The sequence below is a fragment of the Peromyscus maniculatus genome, chromosome 20 (genome assembly GCF_049852395.1).
Source record: "Peromyscus maniculatus bairdii isolate BWxNUB_F1_BW_parent chromosome 20, HU_Pman_BW_mat_3.1, whole genome shotgun sequence".
In the NCBI taxonomy this organism is placed as follows: Eukaryota; Metazoa; Chordata; class Mammalia; order Rodentia; family Cricetidae; genus Peromyscus; species Peromyscus maniculatus.
In genome coordinates, this window is record NC_134871.1 from 54264196 (window position 1) to 54291115 (window position 26920).

Below are 26920 nucleotides of genomic sequence, written 5' to 3' on the forward strand. Positions count from 1 at the left end.
GGACTGACAGCTTTTGGGGCCCCCTAAGCCCACTGAACCAGAAGCTCAGGTTAAGGCCCAGTCTGTATTTGATATAGTTAGTGGTTTTCGTACAATCACACAACTACTACCAGCCATTGTATGTGACCAGATGACCTGGCACACAGCTGCGCTTGACTACTATTAGCCGGGAAGCTCCCTCCCTGTAATTCCAGGTACAGCCATGAAATAAGTACCTGTTAGCACATCCTAGGAGGAAATGGCAGTGACCACCAGCATACCCAGGAACTATGCTGACCTCTATACATGACCTTGTCTAACTTACTGTTGGTGAACCTGAAGGGATGTATTGGGGTGACATGGCTTGCTAAGGGGCCCGATCTATGTGGCCCTTTCCAGTGTACCCATTGAATCACTCAATTTCAGTGGTTTCTGGAATTGGCCTAAGTCTTTGAGTAAAATTGTTCATTAAAAATATAATCAAAGCTCACCAGAAACAATGGTTATTTCAAACTGAGCAACCTGATTGCTTTATTAAAGTCAGATTCCAAAATGAAAGAGCCATCCACATAGAGGAGAGAAAAGTCTTGCTAGCCTGTTGGCTTACATGAGGCTGTAGGAGGCCAGTGAGCGACATTGTTAAGAACAGAACAGGACCCTTTCTTTTATCACCCATCCCCCAAAGCAAGCTTTCCCTTCCTTGTTTCCCAGCTTCCTGTCGCTTTAACAAGCACAAAGTCCGATGTCTCCAGGTGACATGGGTATATACAATGAGCTACAAGGAGTACGTTATTTTACATTGCTCTTTTCTCCATATGTTCTGGAAGGTTTTCCTTTTCAGGGAGCATTTTCTTCCATGCTAGGGCTGACAGCTGCTCCTAAAAGGTATGGGTCCGGATAAAAGACCTGAGACAGAACTCTCTTCCCACGGCATCTGGGAAGCTGGAAGGCGCGCACTGCAGCCAGCATCCAGGGCAGAGACTTCAGGCTACCCAGGGATAGCAAGGAGGCATGACTTACCTGCTAAGCCCACGCCTCCTTCCTACCACCTTACAGTTGGCGGTTCCAGTTCACAGGGCTCTCCTGGTTTGGTGGTTCTAGGGGAGGGGCTGATTCCTAACTCCACTGTGTATATATATTAGGCCCAGTTCCTTGTGACACAAGTCATTTGGCATGCTCCCTATGCATGAGAAAGTGGCTGTGATCTTTTCAAGCTGTGGTGATTGCAGGTGCCTGCTCAGCAGCCCACCGTCAGAGGTGCTGGGTGACAGGGACAGGAAGGCACCTGCCAGGATTTTTCCTAAACTCTCACTAGGTTCCAACTTGTATTCCAGCCATCTTCCCACTGCCAGAAGGGTTTTTCTGGGAGTCTTAGAAAAGCTTGGGAAGTCTCAGTCCAAACACTGCCAGGGTGTATTTTCATGGGAGCACAGAACCAAGCCCAAAAGGCATCGTGTGATAGCTTTGGAAACGCCTACACCTCTGGCCAGCATGGTCACTGTCCCCTCACAGGGTCTTCACAGACCAGCAGCCAGCAGGACAGCCCAGTGCATGGGGTGGCCTGTCAACCCCAGCGGGAACCATTTCAGAACAGTGTCTGTGGCAAAGCTTGCCGCAAAGTCAAGGTCATTCCCCTGACTTGCTGTAGTGTCTGTATTAACCTGAAACGCGTATTAAAAGAAACAGGTATGGGCCAGGGTCACTTCTAAGAAAACTCATTTTCAGTGTCTCTAAAATGCAAAGCAACGTCCCTAATAATTATGAAATCATAAAGCAAAGTCAACAGCTGCCACAAAGCCTGCCTTGAGAGGCTTTCTGTTGGGTGAGGGTGTCCATGGGAAAGCCACCTGCAATCCGTACACTAACTCATTCAATGTACTCATGTCTTCGTTGAAATGGTTTTTTGTAGAAATCACGTTTTGAAGTAACAGAAACAAAAAAAAAAAAACAATTTTTGTAGGTATAATTACTCATATAATTTTGGAAGAGGGAAGATTGCTATTTGCATCTAAGTTTCCTGACCTACTAAGTAAGGGGCTGAAGTCAAAAGAATGTAGAAAGGACTGCACCGAGGGGCACAGTCCAGCTGGTAAGAGTGCGTGCCCAGTGGCACAAAGCCCTGGGTTCCACCCCCACCACAGCATAACACCAGGCACAGTGGTGTAAGCCTGTAACCCCAGCACATGGAGGTGGAGGCAGAAGGTTCATTAGTCAGCTCAAGGTCATTCTCTGCTAGACAGCAAGTTTGAAGCCAGCCTGGGCTACATAGACCCTGTCTCAAAAATAGACCACACACTGACACACACACACACACACACACAAACTATTGGTAGCTCGTGGTCTGAAATCACCTTGGAAACAGAAACCTGTAAACACAAGCTGTCAGCAGGCCATGGCTCCCTCCCCTTCTGAGGATCTACCTGCTGCAAAACTCAGGTCCCCACCCCAGCCATAGCTGTCAAGTCACTTAGCTTGGTGTGGTGCTGCCAGCAGTGGCCTGTGGAGACCCGCAGGTTCCTGTCAGTATCTCATCAGTGATGGCCTTTCAGGCACTGCCACTCCTCACCTAGAGGGACAGGGGGCACTCTGGCTACTCTCCCAAAAGGGCCATTGCTGATGCCCCAAAAGGCTACTTCTGTTCAAGCTCATGATCATGCCAGGGACGGCGGCGACTCCTGTGTACGTTCATGTCTCACAGCGCTCAGTCCTTTGGGTTTTATATTGACTTTTTAGGGAGGCTACATCCAGGGGACAGTCCTGTGTAATGATACAGAGGTGAAAGAGAGCCTGGACGGAGGAGCCGTGTGCTATCAAGGTACTTGGATTGTAAAGCTAACCTGAAAAATGAACTGGACCTAAATAATCAAAACTCAATACATCCAGAGTTTTGGCCAAAAACTTCAGACTACTTACGACATGGTCAAAAATTTTTTTTATAGTTATTACACTAGACGAACTACATAGGGGCTGGGATGTCTTTTAATGAAAACATTGTTTGTTTGTTTGTTTGTTTGAGACAGGATCTCATTATGTAGCCCTGGCTGTCCTGAATTCACTCTGTAGAGCAGGCTGGCCTCGAACTCATGGAGAGCCACCTGCCTCTGCTTCCCAAGTGCTGGGATTAAAGGTGTGCTCCACCACACCTGGCTTATTTCATTTTTTGCCTGTGTTTTAGATAATAATCTTTTGGAGTAGAAATGAGCCTGGGCTGCCTTTGTAGGCAGCTGGGATTCCAGCAAGATCCCAGGAGGTAAGGTGGACATGGCCTTAAGAAACAGAGACGCCCCCTCCAAAGAGCACAAAGCAAACAGTGCTTGCTTCTTAGTGTCCTAAAGACTGACACCAAGGTTTCCTCAAAACACAGTTGCACTTGAATTCCAGCTGCCATGTGTCACTGTGTTGTGTGAGGACAGGCATGTTCCCAGGAAAAGGAAAGATGGTCTCAGAAGCCAGTCTGTCAACCCTAGGATTCTGTCACTAGTCACTCTCAGACTTTGAGACAGGGTCTTGCTATATAGCCTAGGCTAGCTGGGAACTGTCCTGCCTCAGCCTCAGTACTGAGATTTGCAGACATGTCTGGCCCTCTGATGTCAGCTATTTGAAAAAGTAAACGTCAGAATTCTATCCCAGTTCTCAAGAGCCTCAACATGTTTGGAACTCAAAAGTACCCTTTGGAGAAAGGGGAAGGTTGACCGAATGTCTGGCTGTGTCCTCAGGGACAGCATGCAGTTCCAATCGTAGACTGGGGCTTAGAACAAGCTTGCCTCCTTCCACTGTTCCTCGTGGTTCAGCTTGGAGTTCACTCAGCCTCTCTGGGGTGCTTTCCTCCTCTATAAATGGAATGATGGTACCTAAGCATTGGAAATGGGCCTGTGGATATCAGTTACTTCCATGTGCCGCACAGAGCCAAGTTGCATGACACAGACTGTACCTTCCTCCAACCTGGGAAGCACTTGTATTCACAGTTACCCCAGCTTAGAGAAGCCAGTCTTGCCCAAGCCCAGCTGAGAGAACATGGCTAAGCTCTGGGAGAGGGAAACTCCCAGAAAAGAGAAGCCATGGAATTGCTACAGTCCAGGACGGCCTCAGTCTTCTGCAGACCACACACCTGGCTGCATTTCCCCCAAGATATCAAGTCCAGAGTGTTCGGACCCCAGAATGGCTAGGGTCCTGAAGCGGCAGGCTGCTAGGACCTCCCTAGAAACAAATGTGGAACAGCAGTCACACCCCTGCAGGAGAAATGGAAACCCTAGACTGCAGGGCCACACCCATAGGCCTGAGGTACTCCGGCATTCTGGGGCAGGATGTGAGTCTGCTTCAGTGGTTAGACTACAGCATGGACCCAGGCTCCAGCAGAAGACCAGTGTCTAAACTTGTCCCTTTGGAAGGAGTTATTTCAGAGCAGGCAGGAGAGGCGAGCTTCCTGGCCACCTAACACCCACTCCTAAGACCCAGCCTGAGCTATGCAGAATGACAGGTGGTCTCAAGCCCTGACCCAACCATGCACTTGAACCCTGGAGACTTCAGTGAGGTAGGTGGTATAAGCCCCATTTTACAGGTGGGCAAACTGAGGCAGAATGAAATGCAATAGCTCGCTTTTAATAACAACATACAAAATCTAGAGAAAGCCCCAAAGTAGTCCCCACTCCCAAAGACCAAGGATTGGAGCCATGCTCCTGTTCCTGCTCTATAGCCCAGAAGGGCCGAGCTCTGCATACACTGCTGATTTCTCCAGAATCTGGGACACTAAACCCAGTGGCAAAAGGAGGCCTAGCTTCCAGTTTATTCCAGTTGGGCAGAGGAGGCCTCAGCTAGAGCACACTGCCAGGGTGAGCCTTGGGCTGGTGACCCATGGCCACTGGCACTCACCAAGGATGACGTGGGCTCATGAGCAGCCAGTCTGCTCCTCTCTGCCTAGGAAGCCAGGCTGAGGACAAGACCAGCATGCTGACCAAAAGCACGGAGGCAGAGGGGACAGTGCCAGCCTTGCTCTGAGCTCTGGCCCCAGGGTGATTCTGCCTAAAAACCCCCCTGGGAGGCTTCCAACCCCGGTCCCCATCAGACATCCCTCAGCAGAAGTTCCCTCCCACGTTCCTTCAGAACCAAATCCTGCGTCCCTCCAGCCGAGATTGACGCAGGACATCTCGGGGTCGGAGGTGTGTGTGTTGGCGGTGTTCTTTGGATGGAAGCAAAGGCCATTCTGGGGGATCGGGGCCTGTCTGCCCAGCTGGAGGTGGAGACCCATTCTGAGCTAGGCATCGGGCGAGGTATTCCCAGCCGACAAACAGCTCATGTCCTGTGAGACTCCCAGCTGGAACCCACGGCGACAAATAATGACTATGGGAGAACAAGTTGGGACTGACTGGCGAGCTGAAGTCCGTCAGGACTGCATTACAAAATCTTCAACTGGCTTTGTGTAGGATGTGTGGACAGTGGCCTGGCACAGAGCCCCGGCAGGGGGATGGAGTCGAGGTCGGGAGGTCTAAGAACATTCGGGAAGCTGGCAGCCCCTCACGCTCTCTGACCTCTTAGTGTCTCTGGCCCTCTTTGGGAGCAGAAGGCTCTCCAGAGACGGGCTGAGGGGGCCGAGCGCGGGACAGGGTGGGAGCAGAGCCAGCGAGGGAGGAGGCACTTCAGTTTGGGCTGGTGTTCATGGAGTCGGCCCTGGCCCCAGGAGTCAAGTGGCCCTGCCTGGCTGCAGCTCCGGCGCTGGCTTGTCACAGAAGACCCCCGTGGCGGTGACAGGTAGGCACTTGGCAGCATTCCCAGGGCCAGGCAGGGCCGGGGCTCTGTGCAGGCTCCACACACACTAGGTCATCAAGATGGGTTTCTGCCGTACTTCCAGGATGTCTAGGGTGACAGGAGGGAGCAGGTGGGGTGAGGACACTCTTGGGAGGGAGCCACAGCTGCCATGTACACCCACCATTTCTGGTCAGGCCTCACAGACACCATCATCACCCTGCCCTCCGACACCAGCAATGGGTAAGTGTAGATGCAGAGGCCAAGAGGAATAAGACCCCCCACAGATACTCTGGGGCTAACACCCCCCTGCCACCACTGAAGGAAGGGCCAGTGAGGACATGAGGGACACAGGTGGAGGGAAGCCACTGGCTATGGGAACTACAGCCCACTGAAGGGCTGTACTGAAGGGCTCTGCCTTCCTGTACCTGTTAAGATCCGATGCAGTGGCAAGGTGACGTAGGTCAAGTGTGCATAGAGAAGGAAGTTTCCATCAGCTCGGTTCAGCTTCAGCCAGGACCCAACCAGGGACCGTCCTGTGCCGGACAGGGATCGAGACCGCAGGTTGGTGGCATTATGCAGGTCGGCTGCAGGGGAGAAGGGCAGGTCAGTGTCCCAGTATGGGTCAGGGAGCATGGGGGCGGGGCAACAAGACATCTGCTCCTCTAGACTGATGCCACTCACAAGTGCTCCCCACCCCCAAAGCCCTGCTTCTAGGCCCTCGCACTGTCCTGTCTGCCAGGGTCCCCCTCTCCCTGGGCCTGGCCCGGAAAGTACCCAGGGTTCACCCCAGTGAAGCTTCCCTCTTCCAGCCACTCAACACAATGTGGAACTGGCATGGTCCCAGCTTGTGAGGGACGGTTAGGAATGCTGGCATTCCCTCAGAAACTCCCAACCCAGGGGGTCTGTTCCCTGAACCCCACTTCCCACAAGACTGATGGAGTGGCCAGTGTACCCACCAACCACCAGCTTTCCTGGACCAAGACTGCGGAGTCCTGTGCCACAGCTACACAACTCACTGGCAGTGACTGACCACTGGGGAGGGGTCTTGTACACAGAGCAGATGAGTGGGTGGGACCAAGGGCTCCAGGGACCTCTGGGCAGACACCAGAAGGTCATTGGTGGGGCCACAGGGAAGGATCTGTGAGTCAGGGTGACTCGTGGGAGACCAGGAGACAGAGGTAACAGAGAAACCCTGAGGTTCGCCCAGGACGAAAGGTTCTAGAATGAGGGAAGCTGGCCTGGGAAGCAGAAGAAGAAGAGCAAGACAGCCCGGGATGCACACCGAGGTCCGCAGAAAGCTCCAGAGCCTCTGGCTATGAGGTGGGCAGACAGTGTGAAAACAGGGCTCATGGAGGCAGAGCGCCCCACCCACCATCTATGCACAGCTTCACCCCAGCCCTGGGGTCAGCACTCTACACCTGACGCAGCTCTCTAAGTGACACTGGGTGAGTGGGTGACGGCGTGGATGAGTGCATGGATGAGCGAACGCAAGAAGAAGGAGTGGCCAGATGCACAAATGACCGCAAAGATGAGTGATCGCAAGCCAGAGCAGGGGCCGGGAGTCTGCAGGACGAAGGTGAGGCCATCACCTCCGCTGTCGTCCTCTCGGAAGAACTCCTCGCTGTCGTTGGCTGAGTGTGACTTCTTCATCTCTGCAATGCGGGTCCGTGGCACCTTCCTCTTGAGGGACGGGGAGAAGAAGGCGGGCCGGTTGTTTCGCTCCGGGGTGGGCGGGGTGCTAAAGGAGGTCACCTGGGAACAAGGAGTCCAAGTCACAAGTGTAGCAGGGGGTCCCCAAAGCCACTCAGATCAAAGCCGGCCCAAGCAGGGGCTGCAGTTACAGCTGCTGACCCTGAGCCTGGCCTGAGGGCCATCTGTCCTGGATGGGGGGCACTGGGCACTGGGGGCCTGCCACACGCACAGCAGCCAGGCCTGCCTAAGGCGGGAGCAGGCTGCCAGCAGAACTGACAGAAGGGCCTCTCGTACACATCTCCACACACAGGAGGGGCTGATCGAATGCCAGGTGACAGGCTGCGGGCCATGGTTGAAACACTACCGCGTCATTCCGACCATGTCCCAACACAGCGGTTCATGATGCCCGTCACATGCCAGCAGACAAGGCACACAAATGGCCACCGTGACCTGCCTAAAGCCACTGGGACTACACCCCAGGTCACCCCTTGGGGCCCTTCCCTCTTACACTTGGCCCCTCTCACAAGTGCTCAGGCTGAGCAGATCTCTGCCCGGCCTCTCCTCTCCTCCCTTCCAAGCACATTCGGTCCCAGCCACCAACATTCTCCACACTCACTTGGGGGTGAGGTGGGCACAGACAGGCACAAGACATAGATCCCCTGCCCTCAAGGAGCTCACAGTCTGCTGGGGGGTGACAGACTCAAGTGACAACCACAGACTGCATGCCGGTTGCTGAGACAGAGAAAGGGAAGCACAGGACATGGAAGGGACAGACAGCCTGTGAAATCAGAGTAGGCTTCCTGGAGGAGGTGCCGCTTGAGCTGGGTCTTGAAGGACGAGTAGGAGTTCGCCAGGTGAAGAAGGGGGGGAAGGGCGTTCCAGGCACAGGGAACTTGGCCCATCCCCTCCCTCCTCCCCACGCAAACAAGAATCGGGAGCAGCAAGATGAGCTGAGACTGAGACTTCGGGGCCCCATCGGCCTCCTCGTCATAGCTCCGACATCCACCAAAGTCCCGGCGGCTGCTGGGCTCCAGACGGTCCTCCCTCAAGTCAGGGAAGGTTTTAAGAGATAAAAAAACAAATACCAGAAACCACAATACACACAGTCTGAATTTCTTGTACACTGGTTACGAGTGAGCCCTTAGGACAAGAAGACGAGCAACAGTGTGTACATGGGCAGTGGCCTTGAGCCCCTGTATGACCTCATGACCCCTCCCCAGGGCGCCACATCTCCCTGCTCTGAAGGGCATGGCTAAGGGCCAGCTCATTCCCTCATGGCCACTCCCACTGGGTAGGTGGGACACCTGAGGCTTGGGTGGTCGGTCTCCTGACTCATCTGTGGGCCCTCGGCGAACAGTGGCCAGTGTTGCCCAGCTGGGGGTCACCTCTGCACACCTGCGCATGCACACCTTTCAGCGTCCAAGTGCCACACAGAACTGGGCAGAAGCAGGCTGTCACCCGGGAGCTCAGAATCCAAGACACCTCCATTCCAAAGCACAAGAGGGCCCCTGCCTGAGGTGCTCGGCCCTTTACAAAAATCCCGGCATTTCTTGGTTTTGTTTGGCTTATAAAACACACTAAGTGTAGAAGATTCCAAAAGAGAGAAAAAGAGGCGCCCAGCAGCAGCTGGTCAGGCCCTGTCCACTCGAGAGTCACCTCTCATCAGCTGCGGACAGTAACCACCGTGGCTGCCACATGGGACACTTCCCTGGGCCAAGCCCCATGCAAGGCATGAGCCCCTGGAAACCCCACACCTTGGGAAGCAGGATCACACCTCACTACAGAAGCTTAGGGAAGAAGGGACTCGGCCAAGGTCACACGGGCAGCGGATCCTCAGCCCACCGGGGCTCTTGGACAAGGGCTGACTGATGCACCCACTGCTCTGAGTGACATCTGAACACTGACTCCATGGGCAGCGCCTTTCTCCAGCCTGAGCCTGGGGTCTCTACGTGGCCACTGACATCAGCTCCCCACTAAGGACTGAGAGAGCGAGCTCAATGGAAGCAAGGCTTGAGGCACTACGCTGAGTCCTCAGAGCTGCGGCAGGGGCAGTCCAGACAGAATCCTGCCTGCCGGGGGATACTGCTAACAGACAGACTACCCTAAACAAATGACCAGGCCCAGAGCGAGCCTTGTGTTTGCTGGGTGTCCTCACGGGACAACCCAGGGTTCAGTTCTTCCTCCCCCTATTGGCCCACTGCGGAACGGCTATGTGGCCGCAGCTGCCCAGCAGGTCCACAGGGACAGGGACCAGGCCCGGCTCCTAGTCCATTTCCTCTGATCTTGGCCCTGGGAACCGCCTCGGGGCAGAACAGCTCAGGGAAGCAGCAGAATCAGCCTGAGCCTGGGTAGGAACCTGCAGGGTGACCTCACGCAAGGCACCTCCCCTCTCAGAGCCTCGGATTCCTCATCAGCCGTGGGGGTCAGCTGGTGACATCTCCCTCACCTGGGGGCTGTGGGGTGAGGAAGCCACGGGAAGTGAATGGAGGGACAGGAAGTCCCTCCCCCTGCTGTGCAGCCCTTACCCGCTCATGCATGGGCGACGCCGGGTTTGAGTCTTCTTCGGTCCCGCAGGGGGACGTGTCCCCGGTAGACACGCGGCTGACTGCCATCTCGGCGTGGCCCTTGCCCTGAGGCCCCTTCATGCGCACGAACTCCATGTTGTTGTACTTATAGAAGCCAAATGACATCTTCTGGGCCATGCGAGCCGCCACACTCACCTGTGGTAGGTGGGACAGGCCCGTCAGCACCCAGTGAAGAGCGGCTCCACAGGCCCTCTCTCTCCAGACACAGCGGCCATCTGAGCCATCTCCGAGCCATCCTGAGGGAGGCTGAGCCACGGGGAAGCCAGTCTAGTATGACCTGTGTTCCCGATCCCTGGCCAAGGCTGTTCTCACTGCCCTGCACACCCACACTGTTGGCCCGGGCCTTAACCCTGGGCCTAACTTCACCTCAGGCCAGACAGCATCAGCTACAGGAGAGTGGCCTGTTCATCCGGACTCCTTTCCCTACTGTATTAGTCAGGGTTAATTTTGGAAGTGTCCCCAGTCCTGGGCTAAGTACTCCTTTCCAGCAGTAAGGGAGAAGCGGTATGGTACCGGCTGGTGCCCTGATGTGGGGTGGTCTCAGCAATGCAGGCTGGGGGGTGGGAGGGGGGGGACGAGACGTGAGGAGCCAAGGGCCTGGACGTACACCCCAGGCAGCCCTGCACTCACGCGGGGGGGGGGGGGGGGGGGGCGGGACGTGAGGAGCCAAGGGCCTGGACGCGCACCCCAGGCAGCCCTGCACTCACGCGGTTGTCGTACACCTTCTTGAGCGCCTCGTAGCGGATGGAGCCCTGGAAGATGACGCCCTGGAACGTGTTGGTTTTGTCGCTGGCCACCAGCTCGACGCAGACCATCTCTCCTTCCCCTACGGTCATGTCACTGAAAACCTGAGCGGGGGAGGGGAGACGGAGGTGACAAACCTCGGCGCCACCACCCACACCGGGCTGAGGCAGACGGGGCAAGATTTGAGGTTAGCCTAGGGTGGAGACAATGTGTCTCAAGACCGAGAAGTGGGGGGAGAAAAAGGGGAGGGAGAGAATCTGGGAGGAGAAGGGGGTCCCGTTTCACAGACGAGGACCTGTCCACAGGCACCCACTGTCCACCATCCCCCTCCTCCAAATCTCAGGGTAGGAACAGCCTCCCTGGGGGGCAGGGCTGTGCAACAGGGGGGTGGCTGGGACTGGAGGAAGACACCCCACGCCAAGCTGAGCCACCAGCAAGACCCTCATCTGACTTCCTAACACCGAGTTCAAGTTACAAGGACTATGGGGACACTTGGGGACCTCCTTCGTCACAGCCTGGTCCAGCCCACCTTACCCTGAGCTTGGCTGTCCAAGCTAATGTGACTAACTGTGACTGCCTTCCTGGGATAACACCACCTTCACACAGGCAGTGTGACCACACCCCGCCACATTCCCGAGCTGCTGTTCCTTATCTCTGACATCCAGATGTGAGCTTCGAGGTGCGAGACTCAGGGGCAAACACATGTGCAGCGTGAGCCCATGGATCATCTTCCTGAGCCTCGGGTATTTTCAGACACCATCAGAGCCCACAGGGGCCCTGAAAGCCATGCCCACCTTCATGGAACTTCCAAGAACCATGGCTATCTCTGGTACACACAAACACACACACACACACACACACACACACACACACACACACACACCCACGCTCCATCAGCCTTGGCAGACAAGCAGAGCAGGCAGTGGAATGGCCGCGTCCCTCCTCCACGCCTGACTTTAGTGAGCTAATGTGTCCGGAGCACATTCGGCCAATCTTGAAACAAAGCCTTGGCCACAGAACCGAAGGCATGTCCTCTGACACCCTGGGCAGGGTGGAGGCGGCCGTTCACAGAGCGGCAGGTGACGGCTCCTTCTGGCCAGGCAGCACTTATTGCAAGCATCTAGGATGCGCACCCCCGCCCAGAAGTCCTCAGGTCATCGACCCTGACACCTGAGTAGGTCACAAGGTCATGACACTCACTTTATTGATGAATAATAAACCAAGGCCCGGAGCAGGGAGGACGGACTTGTCCAAGTCCATCACTGTGAGGAGGGGGGACCCACTGGCTGTCACCCAGACCATTCCCTGCTCCTGCTGCCCATGTCTCTGGAGGCTTTGCAGGTCCTCAACCTGACACCCCGCCCCGCCCCACCCCCAGGAGACGAGGATGGGGAAGGGGGCCAGGGGTGAGCACTCACCTCCTCGAAGCTGTCGATCATGAAGAAGATGTTGGGGTAGCTCATCTTGGACTCTTCTCCTTTGCTGTCCATGGGGTGTTTGCTGGGGGATGCAAACACTTGCTAAAAAGAAAGCAAAGCACAGGGCTGAGAAGCCAGCCTGGACGCGACAGCCACCTCAGGTATGGCCAGGGATGTTCTCTTCGGGAGCCATGGGGAGGGCTGGGCGCATGCATATGACCGAGACCCCTGGAGTCAACCCCTCACCTCAGGGGAGGGAATGTGAGAGGGGGGGACATCCTCCTAGAACAGGCAATAGGTAGCCGGGACAGCTGGAGGGAGGGAAGGAAGGAGGGAGGGAGGGAGGGAGGGAGGGAGGGAGGGAGGGAGGGAGGGAGGGAGGGAGGGAAGGGCTCACCTGAGATTTCTTCCTGTGAATGTGGATGTCGCCTCCATCCGCACGTGTGCACACAGCACAGGTCACCATATAGTCCAGCTAGAAGAGAGCACAGTGTGTGTGTGTGTGTGTGTGTGTGTGTGTGTGTGTGTGTGTGTGTGTGTGTATGGGGGGGAATCACCCTCCCCCAGACCCATGAGCAGCCATCACCACCCAGCCCATACCTTCTGCAGGATGAGGTTCAGGCAGACACTCTCTTCCCAGTCGATGTCAGGGTCTCCCAGGCCTGGAAGCTTCTTGGAGTCCCTCCGGTACACTTCCACCTCCACCTCAGGCTCAGCCTCAGCCTGTGGTGCAGGACAGAGGGAGACTCTAGGGTCCACTGGGGCCTTCCGCTCCCTGACTGCTGTACCAGGCCGGTGGCAACATACAAAGATCCCATCCCTAGTGCCCACCTCTTCTTCCTTTGCAGCCCCCGTTTCCTAATCTGTACAACAGAGAAAGCATTTCCCTCTCCAAGTTGTGATAATTAAGAAGACATCATATTTCCCAAGGTCCCAGTGACAGTAACATCTACTGGGCTCGCAGTGGGAAGCAGAGGCTAGGCTCCATGTCATACGAATTATTAACCTTTTATCTGCAAGAAAGGAGCCACTAATCCCACTGTAGCTGATGGGCATCAAACAGGCTAGAGATCACACGCCACACCTCATCAGAGAGAGAAGAGCCCCAGCTACGCCTACTCCAGGCATAAGTAATCAAAAGCAGATTTGAAAGCAAGCTGTCCCGGGAGGGGTCCTGAGCTCAGGGCCCTAACTAGGCCCAGGAGGGTTCCTACAGGGTCAGCACCATGAGACAACAGTCACCTCCTGCTGGACAGCTCTGGGGCGCCTGTGTGCCCGTGGGCCGCTGGCTCAGTGCCCCCCCCCCGGGGGGGGGCCGGGGAAATACCTATGGCACAACTGCACTCCTGTGGTAGGTCAGCAGGACAGTGACACATCTCCATGTGTCACTAAGATACTCAGGGAGCTGCCCAGACACTGACCCACAGGAGGGCAGGTGGGTGGTATAAACACTCAGCAACAGGACTCGGCAACCAGGCTGATCCATCACAGCCACCTGTGTCCACAGGCATGCTCCCAAAGAAGGGACTGAGAAGCAGCCAAAGGATACAGTGCAGCCCCATGTTAGCTCGGGGTAAACCAGCCTCCTAAGTGGCAGAAGTCCAGCTAAGCCCAGGAAGAGAGGGAGCTGCTGGAGCCAAGGCCCCTTGGGCATACTGGTCATGCTGGGTCTCTGGATCTTGAAGGCTGGTGACCCCAGTACTCACACACACAAAAGGCCATCAACCTGGACACCCTTGCATATACATCACAAGTAAAGCTACCAGCTGGATGTGGCGGCACCCACCTTCAATCCTAGGACTCGGGACAGAGGCAGACGGATCTCTGTGGAGTTTGAGACCAGCCTGGTCTATATAGAGTTCCAGGCCAGACAAAGCCACATCGTGAGATCCTGATTCACACACACACACACAAAAGGAAAGCTACCAAAAGAGAAAACACAAGACCGGACGCTGTGGGACCAGAGAAACACCCTCACTGCTCCTGAGCTCTGGTTTTCCAAGTAGGTTTGGGGTGATCTCTGCCCCAGGACCGCTGAGAGTGTCAGTAGGAGGCCACCAGCATAGACAAGGACACAAACAGATGCCAGTGCTCATCAGTGCCAAAGACAAAATGGGCTGCTGAGAACAGGGAGTGTTTCATCCAGGGGTGGCATAACAAGACTGTGCAGAAAATCTAGGGCACACTGGGAAAGTCGGTCCAGATCCCCAACGTGATCCTGCAGCAGGGTGTGTGTGTGGGGGGGGGGCTCCAGCAACCCAGCCACTCACACTGCAGCTCTGGCTCTGCCCACCCACCCTCCTCAGTTAGGCAAGGAGCCTGGTTGGTTGCCACGGCAACCAGTACCAGCAGGATGGGAAAGGGTGGGAGGTGGTGCAGCGCTTGCCGCAGAACACTCCTAGTGCGCAGGCGCTGGAGTCCACATCTCTGCAGCCCTGGCTTCTGTTTCCTGGTAGGTTGGGGTTCCCGGGTGTACCCCCAGCCTGCCCCTTACAGGCCACACCGCAGACTGCCAGGCTGGAAAAGATGTCCAGTCTGAGTGGACTTGAGCTTGCCTGACCCTACGCCTGGTCCTCCAAACCCTGTACCAGACACCACCCAGCCAGCCCTCCCTGGGACCCATGCAGAGGTGCAGGAGGCCAACCATGCACCAAGAGGATGTATGCGGGGAGGGTCCCCACTTCCCAACGCCTATACAGAGCCACCTGAGCAGCAAGACTACCGTTATCCTCGGTCTCACTCCACTGACATCTGGTGATGCTCCTTTCTCCCTGCACATATCACTCTGAGGCCAGCACACCCTGTTCCAGCACAGCTGGGTCAGATGTGCTTGGAATCCTCGCCTCCCACGTAGGTACTATCCCCACCCAGGGTATGTCTTCAGTGCACAGCTGCCCTCCAGGCCCGTATACAGATGTCACCTTTTGTGGCTCCCACTACATGGTGCAGTCCGCCCACCGAGGGCTTCCCAAAGACAGTGGGCAGCCTGAGTCATGTCTGTGTTATCAGTGCTGAGGAAAGAGCCATTGCCATGTGGCTCACTGTTACTCAGCACCCCTGTTGGACCCAGGCTGCCTCCGCTGACCTCAACACCCCCTAAATCTTCACTATGTCTCAACACAACCCAGGGACCCTCCAGCTACAGACTTCTCCATCTTGGGCCCAGGGCTGCTCCTCCTAAGGAGTACCCCTGCCTTAATTCTCTTCCACACAACTGCCATCAACTCATCATCCTACTTTCCTCTCAACCTGGCCCCTCAACAGTACACACAGGCCTGCCTACCCCCTCCTCCTCCCCCTGCATCTCAATGACCTCTCCCAGAACCGCCATGTAGGGTCCACCTGAAAGACATGTGCCTGTCCTCAGAGACAGGCTGAAGTGGCTGGAGCCAGAGGTGGGGTCCACAGTCTTGCTGCTCCAAGGACCTTCATCCCAAGGTAAACCTTGGGTGGAAGCAATGTCCACTCCCAGAGTGACTGGTGCTGGGTCACCAGTATGCAGAGGCTGCCTAGCACCTGTCCCTTCCTGCCAAGGGCACCTCTGTGGTGACATCACCCCAAACATCCCAGCCTCACATGTATCCAATGGGAGGCTTGGCCCTTACCATCTGTTCCAAGTCCCAGAGATGTCTGGGTCTGGGCCACAGCCAGAGTACTGATCAAGGGGAGAAAGCTGGACTCTAATAGCAGTAGGGGGCAGGACTAAGGAGCCCAGGGCTGCCCCCCTACTGAGAAAGTGCCTGCCTCACTGGTACCACTACCAACAGCTGCCAGAGGGACCCACCAGTCAGGTCTCAGTTTTAGCTCTCCCACAGAGCATCTCCTGCTCCACCCACCTGTTACCCCTGGGCCCTAGTCCAGTCCCAGCATCACCCATGTCTCCAGATCCTACCCTCCCCTGGCTCTTCTAACTCTCTGGCCAGTGGTTCATAGGCTCCTTCCAGCCCCCCCCCCCCCCCCCCCGCAGCCTGCCAGGAAAGCCACCAATGGCCTGCTTTGCAGCAAGCACCCAGAGGTGTCCCTCACAGCAGATGCATTCTGCAGACGTGCAGGCCTGTGACAGGAAAGAGCTCCCACGCTCAAGTGTGTGAGCCATAACCAAGAAACCCACAGAGCCTGGGCTGCAGGGAGCTTGGTAGCAGACAAGCTGTTAGTCCCAGACCAGGCTCAAAGCCTGACCACTGTTTATCCTTAAAGGCAAACAAATTATTCCCATGCCAAACATGTGGGCTGCTTAAACATTCTATAAACCACTAGGAAAGCTGGAAAGACAAGAAAGCATGCAAAGTCTGTCTCACGAACTCCTCCACACCGCCACACTTAGAAGATGAAATGCCCTGGGTGAGTCACCTCTCTCTAAGCCCTGTTTCCTCATCTGTCTATTTGCCCAGTTGCTGGGAGTTCAAAAGACCAATGATAGCCCTGAGTGATCCCTCTAGTTTACAGTACGGACCAAGTTAGAGAAGGACAAAATCATCACCATCACTACCATCCATCATCACCATCACCACCATGCATCATCACCATCACCACCATCCACCATCCATCATCACCATCACCACCATCACCACCACCATGCATCATCACCATCACTACCATCCATCATCACCATCACCACCATCCATCATCACCATCACTACCATCCATCATCATCATCACTACCATCCATCATCACCATGACCACCATCCAGCTACTGCCCTGCCCACCCTGGGAAGTGCCCCAGACTTGGGGCTCAAAGTCCTGGACCTCCATTCACTAACTCACTCTAAGAGGCTGGCCACATCAGCTGGAACTTGAGCCTCAGTTTCCTCAAAGACACAATCACTGCTTTTTGGTGCCATGGCAAAAACAATTCGACAAACCCAGAAGTAAGCCACTGGTACCCGTCTCCTGGGTCCCTCAAATGTGCTGGGTACTCAGTGTGACTTTCCCCTCAGCCACACAGAATACTGCAGGGAGGAAAGGAGCCCTACGGGATGTTCAGGGCACAGGTTGGGGGGTGCTCTGGGGGGGGGCCACTCACCTTCCTCCCATCGACGCCGCTCTCACTGCTCGGGTAGGCTCTCTTCCTGCGCACGTAGAAAAGCATGTCGTCTTGCCTGGGGGCCAGCTTCTCCATGAAGTAGGTGGAAAACATCCATGTCCAGAAGACGATTCGGTCATCCTTGAAGCACCCTACAGGAGGAGGCCAGAGGAGTGAGAAGGGGCCCTCCTGGCCCTGGCTCTGACCTTGGTCAAACCGGGTCCTCCCCACCTGCATGTCTGGTCAGAGGTCTGACAAGGGCTGGGATGCTCTGCCCCTTTCTCCCTGGGCGCCCCCCACCCCCACCCACGGGGATCAGAGAGGCTGGGGATGCCTCCCCGGAGGAGGCCGAGGACTCCACCCAGCGGCAGCCAGGGCTGCCAGGCCCCGCTGGCTGCCGAGCTGACTCCAGCCAGTGAATGATTCAGCGGCTTGTGAGGGAAAGGAAAATCTAGAAGCTGTGAGGACGTCACTGGCGAGCTGGCTGGGCTGCAAGGAGAAAGGCTTTGCTGGGGAAATCTTCACCGCAGACATCCCTAGCCCTCCCCCTCAGGCTGCGGCAATCCCAAGGAGAACCCGACTTAAAGGGACAGCCAGCGCATCTCAGCTGCAGGCAGGAAGGCCCTGGGAGAATGCCAGACTGATTCCCATTATCCCTTCAGCTTTTTTTTTTCTATTACAAAGGGTATTTCTGCATGATAAATGTGAAATCATTTCCTGTACAAGATAGAAGAAACCGCCCCCCCCCCCCCCAAGTTTCGGTAAGAAAAAAAATCTGGGTTTCCTCTTCAGCGCTGCCACTTTATTATGTGACAGGGGACAGGTGGCTAAGCTGCCGAGCCACAGGCTCCTTTCGGCTACATGAGGATGAATGGCCAGTGCCTGGCACAGAGCAGGTCAGGAAATTCGGGCTTCCTCGCTCTAGATGGATCAACAAATTGTCACCCTGTGCTACTCACCACGTTAAACCCGAGTTTCTTTCTTTCCCATTTCCCTAAACCATGGAGACCCAGCCCTAGTTAGTGCCTTACTTACTTCTGGGAAGGTCTACGCTGCAGGACACCCTTCACCATCCTCAGAGGTAGTCAGTGGCCAGACCAGGGGCTTCTGGCAAGGAGAAGATGCCAGGCACATCACAGAACCGGGACTCAAAGGCAGCCCTTCCCCTCCGCCCTCGACAGACAGCAATGTGTGGCCCAGCCAAGCCTGCCTGGCCCAACACATGGGCAGTGGGAGGGGTCAGCACACCTTGCCAGCCTCAAGTGAAGAGGGGCAGGCTCACACACACACGAGGTTGCAACATCCACTGGCATCGGACATCCCTGCCACCCCTTTTTTTTTTTTTTTTAAGATTTATTTATTTATTTATTATGTATACAGAAGAGGGCGCCAGATCTCATTGCAGATGGTTGTGAGCCACCATGTGGTTGCTGGGAATTGAACTCAGGACCTCTGGAAGAGCAGTCGGTGCTCTTAACCTCTGAGCCATCTCTCCAGCCCCCCTGCCACCCTTCTGCACCAGGCGATGTCCAACTATGCACATACGGTAAGATGAGGCAGAAGCGTCTCTGGCCTGACTCAGTCCAACCCATGTCACAGCCAGGCAGTTTACAAATGTCAGTCACAGAGGAAAGGACTGCCCTTCCTTCCTCGAAAGAGCTCTTCTGCTCTTGAATACAAGCCACCTGTGGGACTAGGGTGCAACTCTGTGATTAAGCCCTAGCTGAGCATGGGCAAGGTCAGAGTTCCATCCCCAGGACCACAAAAAGTCACCTGGCAGTGGCTTCTAGAGCATTCAGGCAATTAACAATATTAACAAAACAATGATAACGACCTCAGCTACAAATTAGTTAGGCAAAGAACTGTGTAGACTGTAAACAGTAAACGCTCACTGACACTCAGTTGTCCCCAACTCATTTCACAGAAGAGGCTAAAGGATGTGTCCAAGGTTCCAGAACTGGAGACTGATCTATCTGATGGCCACACTCAGGCCTTGAAAAACCTGTGCTCAACAATTTACTGAAAAGGAGTCAATCCCAGATGCTGGCAGTTCCAGGGCACAAGGAGCAGAAGGGGGGGGAAGCCCTGTTCGGTCAGGAAAGGGGCTGGCAGGGGCCAGGCAGGTCCACATGGTCCATATACTCCAACACTGGACAGAGGACTGGGGTTTGGTTCCCAGAACCCACGTGAGTCAGCTGTAACTCCAGCTCCAGGGGACCCAACGCCCTCTTCTGGCCTCTGCGGGTACCTGCACTCATGGGCACAACACCCCCCCCCAACATAATTGAAAATAATAAAACAGATCTTTAAACCTAACCTTCATGATTCTGGGATCCCGGGGCCTCTTTTTCCGTTCCTCTTCCCAATGTGGTCACATTGAACAAATGTTTTTCTTTTTTTCGTCATTACGCATCCTTTTCTATCATTTATTTATTTGTGTGCGTGTGTATGGGCACGTATGCACCATGCTGTGGTGTATGTGTGGAAATTAGAGGATAACTTGTACCAGTCTGCTCTTCTCTTTCATCAGGAGGGCTCTCGGGTGGGGGGTGGAGGGGTCAAACTCAGGCCAGCAGACTTCCGCTAAGCCATCTCGCTGCCCTACTTGTCGGTTTAATCGGGAATTCTCCTATCTCAGCTTCTCAAGGGCTGGGATTAGAGACGTGAGCCAGCGTGCCTGGCCTAAGTGGAATTTTTATGTTATTTTTTTATTTTATTCTATGTGTAAGGATGTTCTACCTGCATGTATGTCTGGGCGCCACAGGTGTGCCTGCTGTCTAGAGAACCCAGAGTGAACATCAGATCCCCTGGGACTAGAGCTATGGCCAGTTGTGAGCCACCATGTTGGGTTCTGGGAACCCAGGTCCTCTGCCCAGAGCAGCCAGTGCTCTTAACCGCTGAAGCCCCTCTCCAGTACCCTGAGTGGTATTTTCAAAGGAGCAAATTTGCCTTCTTCGGATTCTTATAAAGCTGTCATAACCCAGTCCTGCTACATCCAACCAGAGAATAAGGTGTGCATCCAAAGACAGGTTAGCACACACATGTTCACAGGGTTTTTTTCTAAGAGCCCCAAAGCGGAAACCAAGAAAGTAGACACAAGAAACCCAGTGGCCGACAACTCCCCATAGTGCTGTGGAGTCATCAGAGTAAACACATTCACAAGTCAGGTTCAAAGACTAAATCCTGTGTGATTGAATTCACAGGGCATTTCAGAAAAAAAAGAGAAAAAATAAAGGCATAAAAAGCAAAAGCCGGATGTGACGGTGCACACCTGTAACCCAGAACTCCAGAGTTGAAGGTCATCAGACCTGTAAGAGACCTTACCTCAAAACAAACAAACAAACAGCCAAGGAGTGTTTGTCTTAAAAAATAAGTAGTGGGAATTGAGAGAAGGATCAGAAGTAAAAGCACTGGCTGCTCTTGCAGAGGACCTGGATTCAGTTCCCAGCACCCACACAGTGGCTCACAAACCATCTCTGTAACTCCATTCCAGGACCCAGCACCCTTTGTGGGGGGGTCTGGCTTCCCTGGGCACCACACACATATGGGTACACTTACTTGGAGGCAGAACACTCATACATGTAAAATAAAAATGTGTAAACCTTAAAAAAGTATAACAAAGCAAAATAAAAAGTAACAAGAATAAACATGGGGCTGGAGAGATGGCTCAGAGGTTAAGAACACTGGCTGTTCTTCCAGAGGACCTGAGTTCAATTCCCAACACCCATATGGTGGCTCACAACCATCTGTAATGAGATCTGGTGCCCTCTTCTGGCCTGCAGGGATATATGCAAACAGAACACTGTATACATAATAAATAAAAATAAATAAATAATCACACTGTGTTCTGTGCTACTAACGAGAGCAAATAATCCAACAACTTTCCGAAGGTGAGGAGGATTCTGCAAGTATTGCCATTTGCCAATAATTAGACAAATCACAGGATGTGTACTAAACCAAGTGTCTGTTGACTATTTGATTATTAATTTACTTAAAGTGCTAGGAACGAAAGCAAGGGCCTCGATTGTACTAAGCGACACCCTCGGTCACATTGCCTCCTAAAAGGCTGTGAAGACCACATGCAGACACAGGAATGTGGGTCACACAGTCCTGAGTAAAAAGGCAAAACTCAGTTGTAGTCCCGCTGACGGCGCCACAGACCACAGGGGACAGTGGGGACAGCCGCCTTTCACAGGTGGCTGGCCAGCCTCCCTGCCTGGCTCCCTTCTCCACAAACTATTTTTTGCCCTAAATCTATGGCTTGGTGTCACAGGGGAGCATGCAGGGGGAGGGAGAGATCCCTCTTCACAGGGAGGGAAAGACAGACACAGAGATGTGCTTCATGTCCAGAAGCTGGGCAGGGCAGATCTGGCATAGAATTTCTAACTCTTGGGGACACAGAGTAATGCAGGCTTTGAAACCCTACAATTTGTGGATCTTGGTCCCAACTGCTCCCCACCCAGACTGCTCCAGGAACTTCACACCTCCCCAGAACCATGGTGAGGTCTGGGGTAGTGGAGCCAGAGCGAAATGCCTTGATAGTCTGTGATACTCCATCACATGGAGCGAGTGAGGAACTTGGATACACTGCTTTGCACGCCTCTCTGGCCAGCTGGGGTGAAGCCAATGGATCACAGCCCCCCCCAGCATCCTTTGGTCCTGTGGTACAGTATCTGTGTAGTGAACACACAAGAGGCCCTTCTTCCTTCTCTTCCCCAGGCCCGCCCAGGAAGAAATCCCTGGGTCATAAGCCTGGGAACGGCCAGTCTAGCACAGACCTTTCTAGGCTCCTGACCCCTGTCTGTTCCTGACCTCCAGCCACTCTGCTGACATGGGCTGCAGGTTTACCACCGTAAGCCCAATGAGTCCAGGGAGCCCAAGTCCCAGGGCAGCAGACGGCCTGAAGCCCAGACACTCAGCCGGGCGGCAGCACCACGGACAGCTCCCAGCCGCCGGGCTCCTCCCTCTCACGCTAGGGTCCTGAGGGGCAGCGACCGTGAGTCAGTTGTCCTTGCTGGGTGGGAAACCAGTGAAAACTGACCCACTGCTCCAGGGGATCTAGAGCGGCAGGCGACAAGCGAGGAACTCTGGCCACACTGTCAGCAAGCAATCGACTGCCTTATGATGACTTCTGTCTAAGGCATTTTATTTAAGGTGTAGCTGACTGGTATCAGATGCACTCATGCCCAAACATAGAACGTAGCCCCGTGAGCCTGACTTCTGCGACCTTCCAGGGGATTCTGAGATCTGTCTGTGATGCTGTGGAGACCGGCATTCTGTCAGACAGCTCTGCTGTTTACTGTCTGAGGACCGAAAAAACAAAAGCTGAGTGTCTGTCGCCTTGTTCAGTCTCAGCGGGAGACCTGTTTGTCAGGTGACGCAGTCTTCACCACTTTGCAGTGTCTATCATTAATCATGAGAGCAGTGACGTGGGGACAGCAAGCAACAGACTCTCACATGAATGACTGGGTAAAAACTGACTCTGGTTGGAGGAGGAAATGGAGGTAATAAGCTGAGGCTATGAAGGATGGAGCAGGAAACCTGTTTAGGAAATACTAAGTTACACAAGAGTAAAATCTAGCTAAGGGAGCATGCCTCTGCCAGGCAGTTTAGAGAAGACGACCCAGGCTGACCCATTAAGCCCTGTGCCTCATATGGGGAAGAGCATAATTCTGCCAGGCGGAAGGACGACCCTGGTACCAGTCCAGAAAAAGCAGCCTTGGTCCATCTCGGGATAACTACAGCAGTAAGTATTTCTACATTTGTTAAGTCTTCCTGTTTGTCCCGACAACCAAACCTTGGAGCTCTGTCTCTGTGGAACACGTGTAACTGCTCAAAGTGTAACTTGGGGCCATGAACTTGGGGCCTGGATTTCATTCAGGGCCGGTTCCCTTTTGTACATTAGCCAGAACGGGTTGCATGCTATTATTAAAGAGTTTTTCCTTTATTTATCTCTGAGTGCTTGGAGTGATTTCTCACTGGGAAGGCATAAAAATATTATAACGTAATAGCCAGCTCCAAATAGGGTGTGGACCATTTGCCTTCCCTGTCCAGCAATTTCTGATTCTCCTGGACTGATGGGTCCTTGACAGGTGGAGAGGGTACGCAGTGGGGTGAGCACCAGGCCTGGGCCTCTCTGAACCCTTATGTTCTCTGTCTCTGTGGCAGCAGGTTCGCCACCCTCGCCATGCATCATGATGGAGAAGAGACGGATGAAAGTCCTAGCTCACGGTACTAGGCTGAGGAGGGTAAGGATGAGTGTGCGGCCGGCCACGTTCTGCAGTTCATAAAGCACTGTTGCCTACTGCCTTTCAGACCCCCTGTCCACCTTAGGAGGACAATAGCAGCATAGCATGAAGGTCAGTCTTACACACACACACACACACACACACACACACACACACACACACACACAATGGGGGGGGGGTGAGATGGGGGTCTCTCTACGCAGCCCTGGCTGACCTGAAACTCGCTGTGTAGACCAGGCTGGCCTTGAACTCACAGAGATCCACCTGCCTCTGCCTCCCGAGTGATAGGATTAAAGGCGTGCGCCACCACTGCCCATCTCTTTATTTTTACTGAGACAGTGTCTTAGGCTGACCTTCACTTTGCTATGAATTGAGAATGGGCATGGCCTTGAACTCCCTCTGCCTCACAGGTGCAGGCATGACAGGCATAGACCACCACACCAGGTTTATGCAGTGCTGGGAATCAAACTTAGGTCTTCGTGCACACGACATAAACACGCTACCAACCGAGCCACACTCCCAGCCCTAAACCTGCCTTTTTTTTTCCAACACAAGGCCTTAGAAACTGGTGGCAGACTGGAGAGCTGTGACTCACATCCAGCCCCTCAAAAAGAACTTGCTTTTTCCAACATCCCACATAGAGACATGGGCGGAGCCAGGATTCTTCTAGCTGATAAATCATGAACCTAAGGAGTTTCTGAGGTCATGTGGTCTGAACAGCTGCCCCGGCCCCCATACCCTCTGAGCCTCCAAGAACAGCTCTGCCCTCCCGGCTACTGGGTGAGTGACCACAGCAGCCACTGAGCTCTACAGTACCCAGAGCTTCAAAATACGTAACAGAAAGGTGGGTAGGATGCTCTATGGGCCAGGGTCTGTGGGTCCCCTTCCCTGCAGAGGGCCCATTTTACAGATTCCAACTACCTTCCACAGAGGTGACTTCTCAAACCCTTACCGAAAAGGAAGGGAACATGCTATCTTATGAGGCTTGTCATGCACCGTCCATCCCAGTGTGGAGTAGGAGAAGCCTCTGTGGAACCAGTTATAATCGACTTGGCCCACGCTCCTGCCTGCTGCCTGTTTGGATAAGTGACCCAACCTCTCAGTTTCCCCATGGGCAAGATTAAGAATGGCTGCTCCTGCCATTGCCATGGAGAAGACCACACAAGATGATTGAGGTACTGCATAGGCACCTAGTTAACCTGCTAGGTCAGGGACTGCTATGTATTAGCGACTTGGCACGCCCCCAGGAGGGCAATGCTATCTATCAGCTGGCAGGTAACTCCGGCTTCTCACACGTTACTAGAGCCCATGAAACTTGCACATTCTTTTCATGAGGTAGACAGCTGACTCCAAGACAACATACCCAGACACACACACACAGTAAAATCACAAAGGGATCAACATGAAAATCTTAAATGCAGACCAGGTGTGGCAGCTAGTGGCCAGAATCCCAGCACATGGGCAGGAGGGTCAGAAGTTCAAGGTCGTCCTCAGCTACATGCTGAATTCAGGACCAGCCAACACTACATAAAGCCCTGACTCAAAACAGCAACAACAAATCTTGGCTGTGGTACTACACAGGATCCAGAAATCCACTAAGAACATGTTACTGGCTAAGCAAGATGTAATTAGCAGTGCAAGAATAACATTAGGCTTACCAATGTATTCACATCTATTTATAGTTCCAGAGAGAAATAAGACATGATCATAGATGCTGGGAGGCCAAGTTCAACTCCCATTCTAGATTTTAAAAAGTAGGGCCTTTGTGTCTGGGGAGAAGGCTCCACGGTTAAGAGCACTTGCTGCTCTTGGATGACCCAGGTTCAGTCCCCAGCACCCACATGACAGCTCACAACTGCCAGCTGGATCCAGGAGATTCAGAGTCCTCTTCTGGCCTCCACATCTGCACTCACATGCACATATCCACACCAACACAGACATACACATAATTAAAAATAATAAACCTTTTAAAGTGAGGAAGGTGGAAAGCAGTTGAGGAAAATATTTAATATCAGTCTCAGATCCCCACATGAATATACACCCAAGTACACACATGTACACACAGCCACAGGAACATGTACGACACACATGCAAGAACACATGTGCACACAACACACATACACACTCACTCACACTCACACACAGCACATAAAAAACATGCATGTATGCACACACACGTTTTCAAAAAGTCAGTGCAGCTAGAAATAATCAGAAGAATCCCATAGGAGTCCAACCAGATCTAACAACAGACTATAAAACTAAATCCCAGACAGGCATGGTGCTATACAGCCGCAATCCCAGCACTTGGGAGGCTGAGGGAAGAGAATCACTATGAGTTTGAGACCAGCCTGGACAACATGGTAAGTTCCAGGGCTGGAGAGTGAAGCTCTGTCTTAAAATAACAAACAGGGGAGCTGGAGAGATGGCCTAGGGGTTAAGAACACTAGCTGCTCTTCCAGAGGTCCTGAGTTCAAGTCTCAGCAACCACATGGTGGCTCACAACCATCCGTAATGAGATCTGGTGCCCTCTTCTGGCCTGCAGATGTACATGCAGGCAGAACACTGTACGGAAGGAAGGAAGGAAGGAAGGAAGGAAGGAAGGAAGGAAGGAAGGAAGGAAGGAAGGAAGGAAGGAAGGAAGGAAGGAAGGAAGGAAAGAATAAAACCCAGGGTCATTTAAGTGTCAGTGAGTGAAGGTATGCCACTAAGCCTGAGGACCTGAGTTCCATTATGAAAACCCACGTGGTAGAGGGAGAGAACTGACTCCCACAAGTTGTCCTCTGACCTCCACACGTGACATGACACATATGTCACACATATAGACACAAAACATAAATGCAAAACACTTCTTTTCATACTTTTGGTGTTGAGCCTAGCCTTTAATGGCTCAGCCATCTCTCCAGCCTGTAACACACTTTTTAAAAAAACTCAACCCTCACATCACAGCAGCCCAAACCATCCCCTGCCCTGCAGTGCTACAGACTGAGACTTCAGCTGCTGGAGACCCCATCACATACAAGAAAATGCCAGCAACGGTGCAGAGGGGAGCCGTGGAGGGGGGCTGCAGAGGGGGGCTGCAGAGGGGGCTGCAGAGGGGGGCTGCAGAGGGGAGCTGCAGAGGGGGCTGCAGAGGGGGGCTGCAGAGGGGGGCTGCAGAGGGGAGCTGCAGAGGGGGGCTGCAGAGGGGAGCTGCAGAGGGGGGCTGCAGAGGGGGCTGCAGAGGGGGGCTGCGGAGGGGAGCTGCAGTGGGGGGCTGCAGAGGGGGGCTGCAGAGGGGAGCTGCAGAGGGGAGCTGTGGAGGGGAACTGCAGAGGGGGCTGCAGAGGGGGGCTGCAGAGGGGGGCTGCAGAGGGGGCTGCAGAGGGGGGCTGCAGAGGGGAGCTGCAGAGGGGGGCTGCAGAGGGGGGCTGCAGAGGGGAGCTGAGGAGGGGAGCTGCAGAGGGGGGCTGCAGAGGGGAGCTGCTGTAGGGGGCTGCAGGGGGGCTGCA

General features: G+C 54.0%; 1 protein-coding gene across 1 annotated transcript in view; it reads right to left on the reverse strand.

Moving 5' to 3' along the window:
- Nucleotides 1–482: 482 nt before the first annotated feature.
- Kiaa0930 (KIAA0930 ortholog) overlaps nt 483–26920 on the reverse strand; it is a 45065-nt gene continuing 18627 nt past the window's right edge. The window contains exons 2-10 of the mRNA XM_076556486.1: nt 17185–17336; nt 12761–12883; nt 12558–12635; nt 12161–12262; nt 10706–10846; nt 9939–10133; nt 7311–7473; nt 6147–6305; nt 483–5829 (exon numbers count right to left, since the gene is read on the reverse strand). Of these exons, the coding sequence (XP_076412601.1) occupies nt 5789–5829; nt 6147–6305; nt 7311–7473; nt 9939–10133; nt 10706–10846; nt 12161–12262; nt 12558–12635; nt 12761–12883; nt 17185–17336 (1154 nt within the window). The 3' untranslated portion in view covers nt 483–5788. The remainder of the gene's footprint in view (nt 5830–6146; nt 6306–7310; nt 7474–9938; nt 10134–10705; nt 10847–12160; nt 12263–12557; nt 12636–12760; nt 12884–17184; nt 17337–26920) is intronic.